This window comes from Etheostoma spectabile, unplaced genomic scaffold (assembly GCF_008692095.1).
Source record: "Etheostoma spectabile isolate EspeVRDwgs_2016 unplaced genomic scaffold, UIUC_Espe_1.0 scaffold00004876, whole genome shotgun sequence".
Taxonomy (NCBI): domain Eukaryota; kingdom Metazoa; phylum Chordata; class Actinopteri; order Perciformes; family Percidae; genus Etheostoma; species Etheostoma spectabile.
Window position 1 is genome coordinate 78,657 of NW_022603205.1, and position 16,422 is coordinate 95,078.

The 16,422-nt window shown below is 43.9% G+C and overlaps 1 protein-coding gene across 1 annotated transcript in view; it reads left to right on the forward strand.

Moving 5' to 3' along the window:
• LOC116677326 (multiple epidermal growth factor-like domains protein 10) overlaps window positions 1-16,422 on the forward strand; it is a 44,162-nt gene that overhangs the window by 15,530 nt on the left and 12,210 nt on the right. Inside the window, 10 exon segments of the mRNA XM_032507887.1 lie at window positions 3,473-3,719; window positions 4,706-4,826; window positions 6,047-6,183; window positions 8,917-9,129; window positions 10,396-10,570; window positions 12,430-12,550; window positions 13,336-13,499; window positions 14,324-14,426; window positions 14,899-15,045; window positions 15,646-15,780. Of these exon segments, the coding sequence (XP_032363778.1) occupies window positions 3,473-3,719; window positions 4,706-4,826; window positions 6,047-6,183; window positions 8,917-9,129; window positions 10,396-10,570; window positions 12,430-12,550; window positions 13,336-13,499; window positions 14,324-14,426; window positions 14,899-15,045; window positions 15,646-15,780 (1,563 nt within the window).

Sequence of the window (16,422 nt, forward strand, 5' to 3'; positions counted from 1 at the left end):
AATCACTTGAACAACTTCAGAGTTGTGGAATGGTTGGAGATGGTTGTTACTCTGCATGCTGGGCACATAATCCCCAGGTTGTGTTTATGCACTGGAGGAGAGGCCCTAAGCGCAAAGGAAATATATAGTGTTATTTAAATCAAAATATCTTCTTTATGACACTGTTTTGAAAGAATAATTAAGTGAGCGAACCCTCCTGAAATAGGAAAAAAAAATATATTTACCCTAATGTTTGTATTAGCAAAACTTGTACACTGTATTTATCAACGGAATTTGAAGAGTTTTTATCGGTTTTACTGCTTTTTATATTTGTATTTTTCACTGTAATCTTCTTATTGTTGTTTTTTCGGGGGACGATTTTAAGATCTGTCCAGGGACAACGGATGAAAAATAGCCTTTTGGCTATTTCTGGTGCATTTACAGCAATGTTAATTAATGTACAAAAAATTAAATTAAATCTTTCTGGAGTTTACAACCTAATCTCCTGGACAGCAGATATAACACATATACTATAAAACCAAGAAAAGACAGTACGTATGCCTTGAGGCCAGATGATTACCAACCTGCTGGAAGCAGACCCGGGTCTGGACGTTCAGACTAAATCAAATGTATTTAATATTATAATACGTTTAAAGTCTTGGCAGCGAAAGTTAGATCACGTGAACGTTGTCAACAACCAATGGGTGTGCTCCCTCCAGCAACAAACAGGAAGCAGCAAACGGCTAGAGCCAGTGGTGTTTATGGTTGCTATGGATCCTTGCTAAGCAAAACCTGGGACAGTTTAGAACCGAGACACCCCAACACTGATTAGGTTCCTGGATCAGTGTTACGTGGGCTCCCCCACGGCCACGCCTCTTTAGGAGACTAGCAGCAGGTCCGAGTGTGTTCCAATGAGAGAAGTGAACGTGAACACAGATTATTATTATGCAATCCTTTTGCTCAATAGTCACCAAAGTAAATATTGGACCCATTGGTCACACGCCCCATATCTCCAGGACATTCTGATACTAAAATGGCATTTTTTAGGCAGAAACATCAGGAGAAAATGAACTTTGGTTGAGACCTGTTTCTGTCTCAGGACCAAACTCTTAGGTAGGTTGAAAAAGACTTCAGTGAGTCCCTTGAGCCCCTCTCTGCTGCTGTTGCTCCTGGAGCATCTGCCTTCTGCACCGAGAACCATAATCCAGGAAGAAAGTCCCATCTGTCCATAAACCACGAGGACACGTCACTGCAGTCCCTTAGCTCTACTGCAGCTGCCCTGTGTATATTCTAGTTGAAGCAGTAAAACCACAATCAGCTGCAGAGGTCCGACCCAGCCGGCAGGAGCCCACACTACACATGGGAAGGCCTTTTTATCATGGAGCAGGCCCGCTGTGCTATTAGCTCTGGGAATCTAAAGCCAGATGTTGGTTGGGGATTGAGATGAAGTTATCAAGTTATGTTTGGACTAAGGATGGACAGGTGAGCAAAATACGGGCAACTGGTTCACATCTTGGAGACAAATCAATAAGTAATATTCTCATATTATCTGCTGTGAGTGAGTGTAATGTATTCTTGACATGGGAAACAGGAGCCTAAGAAGAAACTCAACTCCAGCTCCACTGACTCGCTTTTCCCGATGCTTTCAATCCTCTCACTGTCTTCATCAGTGGCTGACGTTTGCTCAGACGTTTGTTGTCCACAGAAATTAAAAATGATCCTTTAAATGGAGTTTTCTCATCTACCATGAGGTCCGCCTGCCCAAGATCGGTGCTGAGATCTTTGGGACATCACTAAAAGAAATGTGATGGATCCAAAACATGAGCCGTCAGACAGGCTTGTAGGAACAAACCCCCTGATTGGTTCAGTGGAAGACCAAACAAAATACAGGGCTTTGGTTTCTAAACCAGGGAAATGTAACATATACCATATATAATATACAACCTTTTACTATTCTCCTCCTGAGTATCTACTGATGCAACCATACTTTCAGTGTGTCTGAAACCTTATTTGGTCATTCCCTATATAGTTCTCTATTTAATAAACACTATATAGGAAACAGTGATTGAGGGAATGAGGGAACAGTTTCCAACACAGCTGATGTTATCATAACCCATACACATGCTGGCCAAAATTATGAGAAAAGACTTTTTTTAATCAGGCTAATGAGCTGCTTAGCAGTCGGCTGACGACAGCGCTACAGTAAAATACACAGTGTAAGTTATAAAGTCCTTATCTAAACCTTCAATTTTTGGCTTTTTTTCCAGTGAAAACTCTCACTTTCCCCTGAACTTAATATAGACTTCCATGACGCAGAGTCCCATAATGAAAGGCCAGGCCGCTACTGTAAACCTTTTGACTCCCTCCTGTTCTGCCCCCAGTCATTGGCGGAGGCAGTATGTGACGTGACATGATGAAAGACATCTAGAACTCAACAGCCCCTCTCAGGGTAACCAGTTTCTGTGGCTACACATGGCGAAGCTTCCAGTGTGAGTGGTGATGGGAAGGCCAGACTCCTGGATATGAGGTGTGGTCTGATTAAGGCTGAGCTCCAACAGCCAGGGGTTAATGAGGTGGGTTCAGGCCACAGCCCGCCTTGCCACACACTGATTGGGAGTAATCAAGTATCGGCCTGCTTGTGCAATCAGCTGGTTTTCATGTCAGTCATGAGGAGCCAGCTTGGCTTTCAGCCTCAAGAGTATGAAGATTAATAGTCTCCCATTGCCAGACCTTCTTTGGAAAGATTTGAACTACCATGCTAAATAATCAGAACGACGCTAGCTTGAATGTGTAGATTTGGAACAAGATTTATGGATTCATAATTATCAATTTATTCTACAAAGACAATCAAACAGCTTCTGGATGGCCAACAATCACCTGGAAGACCTTGTTGAAACTGGGCATTTCTCTGCTTCTAAACAAGAAAGGTCTCTGCACGGTATTGATCTGGAGATATTGAACATAAACTAACAGGCAGAGGGAAACATACAGTTGTTTATCTTTTTAATAGACGGACAGGAAAGGGAAATTTTGAGAGATGGACTAACACATTGTTGGATTTGCCATTTTTATCAATACGGAAATAGCCCCTAAAACCTAGAAAAGCACCTATCACCCCTGTAAAATAAAGCATGTATAACAGCAGCCTCGTCCTTCCATCAGTATTCACAGTTGGATTAATTTGGAAGCATATCCAACAAGATGGTATCCTGGACCCACTTTGAGATCAGGGTTACACTTCCAGCATGGCTCACCAGTAGTCTTGAATGGCCAGACCTTCCTCCACAGCTCTGCTGAGGAAGGTCTGGCTAGTCCACACGGCATTTCTGGATGGGAGAAACACGTTCTCTGCTTCATTGGCATTTCTTTAAACCAATCAAACAAAAAAAAACCTTAATGGTTAATGTGGTCTTCTTGGTCTGGGGGTAGACTGACACAATGACGTGTGGAACAGCATACACTAAATCTTGATTATTTCCCTTCCTTCCCTCAGCTTGTGACAGCAGCCACTGGGGTCCCCACTGCAGTAACAGGTGTCAGTGCCAGAACGGCGCCCTGTGTAACCCCATCACCGGAGCCTGCATCTGCACTCCAGGGTACCGAGGATGGCGCTGCGAGGCCCAGTGTGAGGTGGGCACCTATGGGAACGGATGCCAGCAGAAATGCCAGTGCCAGAATGGAGCCGCCTGTCACCATGTGACCGGAGAATGCAAGTGCTCACCAGGATACACTGGAGCTTTGTAAGTCCGAGGACAGGATGTGTGAGAATCTGTTTCCTGTTTCTAATCCCAATATTGACATTAAAGTAAAAGCTCAGTGCATACTGAGAAGCACATTTTATGTTTAGGTAGCAGTCAGTTTTGAATTCTGTGTTGCTGGATATGTCAATATGAATGACATGTCTTTCCAAAGACAGGATTTTCTAGAGCATGGGTCTTTCATGTTTTTTTAAGCCAAGGACCCCATAACTGAAAGAGAGATGAGGAGAGACCCCCTACAATATCTATTTTATAAAATGAAGTTGCATAATCAACTGGGCCTACACTAATGTGTACGGCAGCCTAAAGCGTTTAAGCATACCTTTTTTTGCATAGAATACTAAGATATTAAAATATCCAAATAATTGTCTGCATGATTTTATACATCATGTTATAATGTTAAACTATGTTTTTCTATGGGTCGACCCAGAACCAAGATTCTAAAGACAGCAGGTCAGACTGCTTAAAGAAGACTCAATGACTATGTTTTCCTGCACATAGTATTCCAGTATTCCCCTTTATTCTGAAATAGACAATATTCCATCCAAGCTGTTGAAATGGATAATGAAAAGTAATATTCCACTAATATTCCGGTATACATGCAGCCGTGCAAAATAGGACTTTGTGGCCTAATTGGAAACATACTAAATTCGGATAAGGCTTTATTCGGAACGGAATACACTGTTAACATGACCTGTATCAAATTCAGAATTTATTCTTATTCAGAATAATAGTGGACGTGCATGTAACCCAGTGCCTCATGGGATCAGGGTGGGTTCCATAGATGCTAATGGATATCTGGTGTCACTCTCATTCAGTAACCCGTCCTCTTCAACCGGTCCTTTGCTAGTCCAATTCACTGTAAGAAATGTTGTCTATGGCCCCATTTGCACCCTGGCTCTGTTAGGTTTTGTGACTGTTGGTTAAATGGGAAACATGTTAATGGCATGCTGTTCTTTTCCTCCTAGCTGTGAAGCCCTGTGTCCTCCAGGTAAACATGGACAGCAGTGTGAGGAGAGATGTCCGTGTCAGAACGGAGGAGTGTGTCACCATGTGACTGGAGAGTGCTCCTGTCCTGCAGGATGGATGGTATGCATTGTTAGCGTCACTCACACATTCCCAATGACAAATAGTGATATTACATGAGCCAAAGCACCTGAAAAGAACAAACCATATTCAGATTCAGAACACTTTCCCTGATTCCTTTTTACACTGTATCTGATCCATGTAATAAATAAGTACAAGAGTAACAACAGCAACAATCAGCATCCACATCAGCATGCCAGTGGTAACACTGTTCAGGAGCCGGATGGCTGAAGGAATGAAAGAATCTGCATACTGATTAGTTTTCCGTGCAGGAGCTTCCTAGCGCCGCCCTACTCGTTTACTCCACAAAGAGCTGAGGTCTTTCTGCTCCAGTGATCTTGGAGTAGACCTTCACCATAATAAACAGACCGTTGTCCCTCACAGACCCCCCATTACAACTGTTTCCAATCTTGCTAATAAACCATAAATCAGAGGTGCTAATTTAGCGGTTGTGTAGTCTCATGCCTTGTGTATATCGATGAAACATCTCTTTGGCTCCAACAAGCTGTTTATTTCCTGGTAAGTAACGCAGGATAACGGTTCCAGTAGGTCTCCACAGGTCGTCATAGCCAGGCTCACAAGGAATGCATGGAGACGCCACACACAGACCGGTAATTAAATCAATTTTGCAAGTCTGCCACCCCCGATACACACAACCAGGTCTCCATGGCTTTTAACTTCCAAAATAAATACCGGGAAAAATAAACTTTAAAACAACATAAAAAAAGCAGTATAAAACAAACAGTTAGATAAAACAGATAATAAATCCTATTAAAGGCTAATTGAATGAATACACAGTGACAGTGACATCCCACTGAGGGCCTAACACAATGGAGCAGCAGACTGGGCCTGACACAAGCAGAATGAAGACGGTGTTCAGGACCAGGCTCTGATAACATGTCAGGACGAGTTGAACTAGAAGGGAGGAGAGTCGGGGAACGAGCAGCTCATATCACACATGTGATAAAGTTAAAAGAGTCCCAGAGATTCAAGAAAGGCGCCATGCATATCAACGTCTCCTACAATCAGTACCTTGAGGTCATAACGTGGAAGGAGTTCTGAATTATTGTCAGGAAGAGTTTGTCTTTGAAGTCATAAACTACACTAGAGAACAGGGAGCTGTGTCCAGGATGAGGAACATCGGTTCGTAGAAACCATTAAAGCGTCACATGGTGAACAGCATGCTGGAGACACTGTGTGTAAGTTGTGGCTACTGTGTGCAGGGGACAGTGTGTGGACAGCCATGTCCAGAGGGGAGATTTGGACAGAACTGTTCCCAGGAATGTCAGTGTCACAACAACGGCTTCTGTGTGCTGTCCACTGGACAGTGTCTCTGCAGCCCTGGGTACACGGGAGAACGGTAGGAACAACCTTGGTTCTAGTTTTGCATCATTTACAGATGTTGAAATATGTGTGCATGGTTCTCCTGCACTTGAGGATTAAGTTGTGTGTGTGTGTGTGTGTGTGTGTGTGTGTGTGTGTGTGTGTGTGTGTGTGTGTGTTTGTGTTTGTATGTGTGCGCGTGTGTGTATTTTTCCCCTAAAAATAGAATACCCAAAATATAGATGTTTGAGGTAACATTAATTTCCCAAATAAACCCAAATCCATCTTCATCTGCTCACTATTTACACTATTACTTGCCATAAAAAACAGATGTTAAAGTCTTCTCAGTTGTGCTTTTTTCAGGATTCTGTAAAAACAAAGTGCTTGTTGAGTTTAAAAAGAAATTAAAAAAAAATGATTGCCATGTTTGTATTAAACAAGTTAAATAGGCACCACTGAAAAAAAAGAATGAGTTACAGTTATCGTACGTTATGAAGTGCAGTTTTCTGCTGATATTTTTTTTCAGCTAACTCAACGCATTCACAATGTGTCCCAGCTCATATGGGGACATAATGTGTCTCCCTTAGACATAGGCTGAAAAAAAGGGGTTGAACAAATGCATGATGAAATGAAAAATGTCTTCTCTTTAAAGGTGCTTAAACATATCGACTGATAATCATGCTGACATTTAATTTCCACCTGAATTGGAAACTGTATCTAATTGACTGTGTCTAGAACTCTGGGAGAGCAGAGCCCTAAAGGTGCGTACGAACTTGCACTCGGGCCGCCGTAGATGGTCCCCCTTACATTCGTTCTCTCTTGTAGGGGGAGGGGCTTAGGAGACAGTTTGGGCTTTAGCAGAAAGGGGGAGAGGGACTGAGAAGTTGTCAATGTTTAAATTATTTGGCTAAGTCCTGGATCTTCACAATCCTCCATACGGCACTTTTAAGGTCTGCACATGAAGAATCCTCCAGATGTTTGTACAGATGAACCAGGTCTTCTCTGCCCGTGCAGTGGGGTGCAGGGGGTGCACGACCACGCACCGCGACAGCTTGGGGGGTGACGTCCCTTTATGTTGCGAGCCCCTCGACCCCATGACCTCGTTGTCCCCTCTGGACCTGATAATGACATCCTGTGGAGTAAAACAAACCGACCACCAACCAAATCACATGTGTCTGCTTAAATCTCCCACATCCTCCAGAGAGAAGAGCAAAAACAAAACCAGGAAGCCCAGTCAGTGTTTTCACAGACAAATCCCAGCGCCATGCAGGGCTTTGGCCCGTATAATTAGCAATATCAAAGAGCACACGCTATATACTTTAGCAGACCAGTGACGAGACAGGAATAGTCCTTCTGAGTGGCTTTCATGAATGCTTAAGGGAAGCCAAACGTCACAATATAGCACTGCTTAAAACTGGGCTGGCCACGCCACGCCCGAACCCAATATCTGTCCTCGGAAGAAGGACACCACTGCTGCTTGGCAGGGGTGGGAAGTACATCTACTCCAGTACTGTACTGTTGAGGTACTTGTACTTTACTTGAGTCATTACATTCATCTGACAGCTTTAAATACTAGTTCCTTTAGTTCCTAGTTCCTTTAGTAACTAGTTCCTTTAGTAACTAGTTCCTTTAGTTCCTAGTTCCTTTAGGTCCTAGTTCCTTTAGTTCCTAGTTCCTTTCCACATTAAGATTCCTGCCCACTAACCACATGTAGTTTCTATAATCTGATGTCTTATTATAAAGTAACCTAGCAACAATATAAGGGCTCCAGGTCCAGCTGAGATGATGAGACCATGAAACACACAGCTGCTTGGATCCTTCACTCTTTCTAACATCTTCTAATACTTTAACTACATTCTCCGGATGATACTTACTTTACTTAAGTATTATTTTCAAAGAAAGCAATACGCCTTTTCAACCAAACACTTTCAACGCAGGACTTTTGCATGTAGATGATAAGATTTGGTGTAGTAGTATCAGAGACAACAACAACAACTTTAACTGGCAAGTGCAGCTCCTGTAAAATCTTTTAAACACACACAGCATCCTATTTGTCCTTTTTCTTCTCCTTGCCTGCTCTAAATGGTGGGATGGAGGAGGGCATTTCAATTTTTAGCTTGATTTGGTGGTTGGACTGGTAACTGTTTGCACTGTAACTATGGACGAGCTAATGAGGACCAAACTGTTTGCAGACGGTGTGTTTAGCTTAGCTTAACCCCGTTAGCTGAAGCTCTGTGATTCAGTAAGCCATGGAACCACCGCAGAGCTTTTTTTACTGCAGTGTGTGCCGGGTCCAGCTAGTGGACAAACTCCATGACACAACACTTACTGGTGGACGTTGAATGATTATGTATTTTAGGCTACATTTACATTTCTAGGTTTTGGTTTTCAAGTTCCAGTAGAAGGACTAATCTCTGTTTAAACTATCACGCCCAAACCTCATATCTCATCAACATCCTGGTATACTGGGCAGAAACCGGAGGCAGCCTGGAGACTCAGACGCAGAGGACCACTTGTTTTGCAAAGAAATTAAAGTTACACAGTAATGTTTAGTGGTTATTATATCATAGCTATGAACCCTAGGGCTTTTTGTCCAATTGTAAATTTATGTAATTGTCTGGTTTTGCTTCTGTACAACGTAACACCAAAGAATTTCTAATAAGGGAAGAAGTTCCACTCTCTCGATACTTCCAGCTTCTGAACTGGTTGCAGCTCCACCAGAGTTCCACTAGAGGGCGCTCACTCTAAATGAGTCTCTTGCTGTGCACAGGTGCCAGGACGAGTGTCCTGTGGGAACGTACGGCGCTGGCTGTGCCAAGACGTGTCGCTGTAAGAACAACGGCCAGTGCTACCACACCAACGGGATGTGTCTGTGTGAGCCGGGCTACACGGGGGACATATGTGACGTCCGACTGTGTCCTGAAGGACGCTATGGCCTCCGCTGTGACAGGATGTGTCCCTGCTACGCCCAGAACACGCGCAGGTACGCAAACGTGGCCCCGCGTGTAGTCTCTGGGGTCAAGGGCGTAGCAGACATGGGGTACGGGGATGGGGGGGGGGACATGTCCCCCGCACTTTACATGTTGATGCCCTCTCTTCCCCACACTTATTTGAACGCATCATCAGTAGATGTGCATGTTACTCAGGTTGCACTTGTTGATTGATAGACTCATATACCATAGATATAGGAAATAATAAAATAATATACATTATAATAAAAATATATACTAAACATGCAGGAAGGACAACTCATTAAATGCAATAATTACGATCAGTATATATTATGGAATAGTGGCATTAGAATGTGCCACATAACCCCCTCCCTCTCACTTAATTGGAAGTTGCTTTGGATAAAATTGGCTACTAAATGACAGGTAATGTAGTTTTCAAATGTGTATCTTTTTAATCCAAGTGTTAGCAGGTGTCAGTAGGACGTTTGTGAGTGGGACTGTTGACCCTGCAGACAGCTGACTGCTGTGGGCCAGTTAGGCTGGCACAGCTGGGGGGGCATGTGTCTGCAGAGAACAGCTGTTCTGCTGCTCCTCTATGGGAGCGCTGTGTCAGGTGGGTCAGCTGTCAATCCAAATACAGGCAGCCCCCACCTGTGATACTGCAGATCATCTCCACCCTGTTCCCGTCCTAACCTACACACTCATTTAATGGTCACTTATTATGTTCATTTTCAGGTTGATACTTGTATTTCGGGTTACTATTAGAACATTTTTACATGTTTTAATGTTAAAAAAACACTTTATGTCTCTCATGCTGTCTGAATCTGTCTAAATATTCTTGTATTCCCCTCTGTCTAAAACACCCTGTTATACGTCTGTCTCTTTAAGCCCCCTACCTAAAAAAGCCCAGTCTGCTCTGATAGGTCAGTGTGTCTGGGTCTTTTGCACTTTCAGAGTCTCTGCATCATCATTGCAGCCGGGGAATGACTGTAACTGCACTGTAGCAGCACTTTCTACCTATGTAAAGTACAGTTGTGACATCACAACCGTTCAGTCTTGATGGCTTGTTTAAAGTCACAGTTACTGAATACATTTCTCTGTGTATTGAGTATTTTGATACTTACATTATTCATAAAGCAACTCCACCTGCTTTATAATCGAACAAGACCTGGATATCTCACTTTGTAAAATATTACAAGCAAAATAGACCAATAAAAGGCCGACAATATGATCAAAAACTAAGGAATTAAGAATGAAATGCGTTATGTAACTACAGTTTGTATTTCTTTTGTCACTAGCTGCCACCCAATGTCAGGGGAGTGCACTTGTCAGCCGGGTTGGTCCGGCCTCTACTGCAACGAGACGTGCACCCCGGGGTTTTACGGCGAGTCCTGCCAGCAGGTGTGCCAGTGCCAGAACGGTGCTGACTGCCACAGTGTGGGCGGAGAGTGTATCTGCGCTCCAGGGTTCACGGTAAACTCTTTTCCAACATGTTCCAATGGCAATGAATGCTTTAGGTCACATATGGTGTCAATCCATGAGGATTAGTGTGTGGATTAGGGCTGGGAACCCAGTTCAGGAGGTTTCAGGCAGCAACCGAATTTCCTCTCAAGTATTGAGTAAAATGTATCTAAAGTAAGAAAAATGACTAGTCATTCAATACCCAATTTCAACACCTAAGGAGTGAATCTCATCAGCGACAGTGCACCAATCAGCATGCAGCATGCTTCTACCAAGATCTTATGATGTCTGTGATTGGCTGTCTAATGTTACACGTCGTAGAGACACGTGGGATAAACTCTACGCTACACAGAGAACGATACCCAGCCCGATTGTGGATGTGGGCTCGTCACCTGGCTAAAGCCCTCGAGGCAAATTTACAATTATGATTATAGAAATAAAAATGACTTGACTCAGTTGCCTGAATCCCATCCGTGGACCCAGACCAGACAGTACTATGCTTGGAACTGGGATTATTCACAATGAAACTACTGAGAAAGCCTGTCCTGCAGTGCATAGGTCCACATGCTCACTCAGCATGAGTTCTCAGACATGGCCCACCACCACCTAGTGGCAGCTGGTAGAACTACATGTCACACACCACCCTGTGCCCAGTCCAGACGGGACACTAGGAACATCACATACAGAGGCATGGGGGAAAGCAGGGAAGCTCAGCTTTTAGTTACTAGTTACTTTAGTTACTAGTTACTTTAGTTACTCTTTTACATTCATCTGACAGCTTTAGTTCCTAGTTCCTTTAGTTCCTAGTTCCTTTCCACATTAAGATTCCTGCCCACTAACCACATGTAGTTTCTATAATCTGATGTCTTATTATAAAGTAACCTAGCAACAATATAAGGGCTCCAGGTCCAGCTGAGATGATGAGACCATGAAACACACAGCTGCTTGGATCCTTCACTCTTTCTAACATCTTCTAATACTTTAACTACATTCTCCGGATGATACTTACATACTTTTACCTAAGTATTATTGTCAAAGACAGAAATACGCCTTTTCATCCCAACAGTTTCAACGCAGGACTTTTGCTAGTATATAACATGGTATCTACAGGTATATAACATAGTGTATACAGGTATATAACATAGTGTATACAGGTATATAACATGGTGTATACAGGTTTATTACATGGTTTATATACAGGTATACAGTATAACATGGTATATTACATGGTATATATACAGGTACATAACATGGTATATATACAGGTATATAACATGGTATATATACAGGTATATAACATGGTATGTACAAGTATATAACATGGTATATATACAAGTATATAACATGGTGTATACAGGTATATATCATGGTATATATACAGGTTATTACATGGTTTATATACAAGTATATAACATGGTATCTACAGGTATATAACATGGTATCTACAGGTATATAACACGGTGTATACAGGTATATAACATGGTGTATACAGGTATATAACATTGTGTATACAGGTACATAACATGGTATATATACAGGTTTATTACATGGTTTATATACAAGTATATAACATGGTATGTACAAGTATATAACATGGTATGTATACAAGCATATAACATGGTATTTATACAGGTATATTACATGGTATACAGTATAACATGGTTTATTACATGGTATATATACAGGTATACAGTATAACATGGTATATTACATGGTATATATACAGGTATACAGTATAACATGGTATATAACATGGTATATATACAGGTATATAACATGGTATCTACAGGTATATAACATGGTATATGCAGTACATGCACTGCCAGTTCTAACTATCTGTCTGTGTTGACCCCCCCCCCCCCCCCCCCCAGGGTCCGAACTGTTCAGTCCTCTGCCCAGCCGGGACGCACGGGGCACACTGCTCCTCCAGCTGCACCTGCAAGAACAGAGCACAGTGCTCACCTGTGGACGGATCCTGCTCCTGTAAACCAGGTGAGAGGGAGGGAAAGAGGAGTGGAGAGATACAGAGAGGAAGGGAGGGACAGAGAGATGGAGGGAGAGAAGGGAGGGAGGGAGAAGAGAGGGAGAGTGGGAGGGAGGGAGGGAGCAAGGAGATAGACGAGAGGAGGGAAGGAGAAGGGACAGAAGGAGGCGAGAGAGAGAGCAAGGGAAGGAGGAGAGCGCAAGCGAGAGAGAGGTAGAGAGGAAGGAGGGAAGGAAGAGAGAGGGAGGAGAAAGTGAAGAGGAGAAAAGAAGAGTGGAGACCTGATGACTGGTCTGAAAGTGTCCTTTGATCATTTTTCCAGGGACCTAAAGAAGTAAAATGTTACTAACTCAAACCTCAACTAGAGAGATTAGTCGTAATAATTACTTCTGAACTTTAAAGGTGCAGTAATATTTAAACTCAACTGCCAAACAAATACAACCACCCCCCCCCCCCTTCAGATGCTCTACTGGCTGGTACTGGCTGCGTGTGTTTCAGGATCACACTGTGTACAGCTGAGCTGTAGCCATGGTAACCTTCCTAGCTACTGCACATGTGCCAATCCCAACAAAGATGGGATAGAAATGAGATGTCTCACTCTGGAGCTAAAACAGAGAGCTCAACACACAGGGTGAAAAGAGGAGCTGCAGCAATGTGCCGTACAACAAACATATGGTGTTTTCTGAAAATTAAACAACATAAACCTATTCTGGTACGACCTCTAAATCCAATAATGATTCTAAAACTGAGCGGAATATGAGGTCTTTAAGTGGTTCTGGCTTTGTGTGCCCAGGGTGGCACGGGGTGGACTGCTCCATCAACTGCCCCAGCGGGACCTGGGGGCTGGGCTGCAACCTCACCTGTCTGTGTGCGAACGGGGGGGCATGCAACGCCCTGGACGGCCTCTGCACCTGTGCTCCGGGCTGGAGGGGAGAGCGCTGTGAACTCCACTGCCAGGTGAGAGGACGTGGGGGAAAAAGCACAAATAAGGTTTTTTGTAATGTTTTACAACGTGAAAATGATTTGTGCTGGCAGGGCACTGAGGACCACAGCTCTACTTCACCTACAATTCACCATTTTAATGATTTCTTTAAAAGGTCCAAGTGATGCCTTGTATGGTTTAACACTACCAGAGTATGCTGCTTGTTGTAGATTTAATTTTGTATTCCCTATTATAATTGTCAAATTTACACAATTACAGAAAAATGTCAACATGTTATATTACTTTCTCCATCAATTGTTGCACTGACTCCTGGTCTAGAGCTGAGTATCATTCTAAAATATTTCATACCGGTTACAGATACCAATACTGGGACTTTGACACCGGTTCCTGAACTATACTTTTTGTGAATACCAATTACATAAAACAAAAAGAAATTTCAAAATTACACATCACGGCACAAATATTAGAGGTATTTGCTCGGGGCCTAAAAGTACTGAGTTGGGTACCCTGCCCCAGGTGTACAGCCCATAACAGGGCTTCAAATCACCTTCCAATCAATCCTCCTTTCCATATATTCTCTGAACCTGAGAAGAAGGATTCAGGATCCCAGCGCTGGAATGTAACGAAGTACATTTACTCTAGTACTGTACTCAGTCCAAATGTTGATGTACATGTACTTTACTTGAGTCTTTTCTTTCCATGCCACTTTCTACTTTAAATGGCTTAATTTGACCCGAGGCCAGCAGGAGGGTTAAAAGCATGGCCGGTGTCTCTCTGGAGACATGACCGCTGCGTGTTAATGAGGCCCGTCTCTGTGATGTCATGTCATGCTCCTCAGGACGGCACCTACGGGCTGGGCTGCAGAGAGCGCTGCGACTGCAGCCACGCTGATGGATGTCACCACGCCACTGGGCACTGCCGCTGTCTGGCCGGATGGACGGGTAACTCCTCGCAGCCATCTCTCCTGGCCCACTTTCCCTGCATAGTCTGATCTAGAGCTGCACAATATGAGGAAAATATGCAATATGCGATCATGATTTTGAATATTGCCATAAGGAAATTACTTGCAATCTGACTTTTGCAATGTGGATATTGCACCAGTTGTGTGTGTATATGTGTGTGTGTGTGTGTGTGTGTGGGAGGGGGGGCAATTGCTCTCTGTCCAAAGGGAGTTGGGTTGGGAGTATGGTGGTGAACTGGAATCTGGAGAGGTGCCAGTTCTCCTCCTGGGCCCTGCCAAGGTGCACTTGGGCAAGACACTGAACCCCTTACTCCCCAGGGTGCCTCACTCTGACGTCACTCCATTTGTGCATGTAAAAGACTGTGTTTAATGTGTTCTAACAACACAGTGAAGCGATTGTAATTTCCCCCCTGGGGATCAATACAAGCATAAATCCTTCTTGTTACGTGCAGGTATCCACTGTGACAGTGTGTGTGCCGAGGGCCGCTGGGGCCCAAACTGCTCCCTCCCCTGTAACTGTAAGAACGGAGCGTCGTGCTCTCCGGATGAGGGGACCTGCGAGTGTGCTCCGGGATACCGAGGCCCCACCTGCCAGAGGAGTGAGTCTGAGCACTTACACGATGAAGAAGGCATAAGAACACCGTACTCTGCAGGTTGATAGCTGAGTTCGGGGAACATGGGGACATCACTGAAGATAAGTGTGAAAAAACGAGCAGTCAGCCTATCAGACTGGTTGGGGACCGTATTTGGTCAAATAAAAGGGATTAATGAGACATTTGACTTTCAGTTTGAAACATCAGGATAAAGTGCCTGGTTGCCTGACTGCTTGTGCTTCTGATCCTTTAGATTTTACTGTGGTGATGTCCCCGTGCTCCAATGGAGCGCACATTAAAATGAAAGGCACATCCCAACCCCCACCCCATTCCATGCCCCCACCACATCCCAACCCCACCCCATTCCATGCCCCCACCACATCCCAACCCCCACCCCATCCCATGCCCCCACCACATCCCAACCCCCACCCCATCCATGCCCCCACCACATCCCAACCCCCACCCCATTCCATGCCCCCACCACATCCCAACCCCCACCCCATCCCATGCCACCCCATCCCTAAGAATATTAAGTTTAAATGGAGAATATTAAGATCTTAGGTTTGAAATGCTATGCAGATGAAATGATCTTGTCTTTGGCTGCAGTCTGCTCTCCAGGTTACTTTGGTCACCGCTGCAGTCAGACCTGTCCCCAGTGCGTCCATAGCAACGGGCCGTGTCACCACGTCACGGGACAGTGTGACTGCCTGCCGGGCTTCAAGGGGGCGCTGTGTAACGAGGGTGAGTTCTTTCTGCTGGCTTACAAAGGGTGTATGTTGGCTTGTCAAATGCTGATAGTGGCCACTAGGGCTGGGAAATATATAATGTATACTTTATAATGCATACTGGATATGAATATTATATTGACATTGATATACGAGGCAAGATATTGTCTTAGATTTGGGATATCTTAAGATTGTTAAATGTTAGAATGTCGTCTTTTCCTGGTTTTAAAGGTTTGTTCAGGTGCATTCTGGGTGTGCTGCTCTTACAGGGAGGTGTGTTCAGGTGCATTCTGGGCGTGATGCTCTTACAGCGAGGTGTGTTCAGGGGCATTCTGGGTGTGCTGGTCTTACAGGGAGGTGTGTTCAGGTGCATTCTGGGAGTATTGCTATCTTGAGGCAGCGAGAAGTGATCACACCATTGACCAACAAAAACCTCTAAAGTCAAAAATGCAGCATTTCATTGAATTTTAACAGCGCATTAGTAAAAAACACTATGCTTGTTACACACAAAGGGACGCGCAGCAGCACACACACATGCAGAAGATTAAAAATAAAACTATTCCAATGCGAAATAGTATTATAATATGATCTGCTCGCACACATGCACTTTATGCACGAGGAGGTCACCAGGAATCTCTCCTCCCTGTTCAGCAAATCC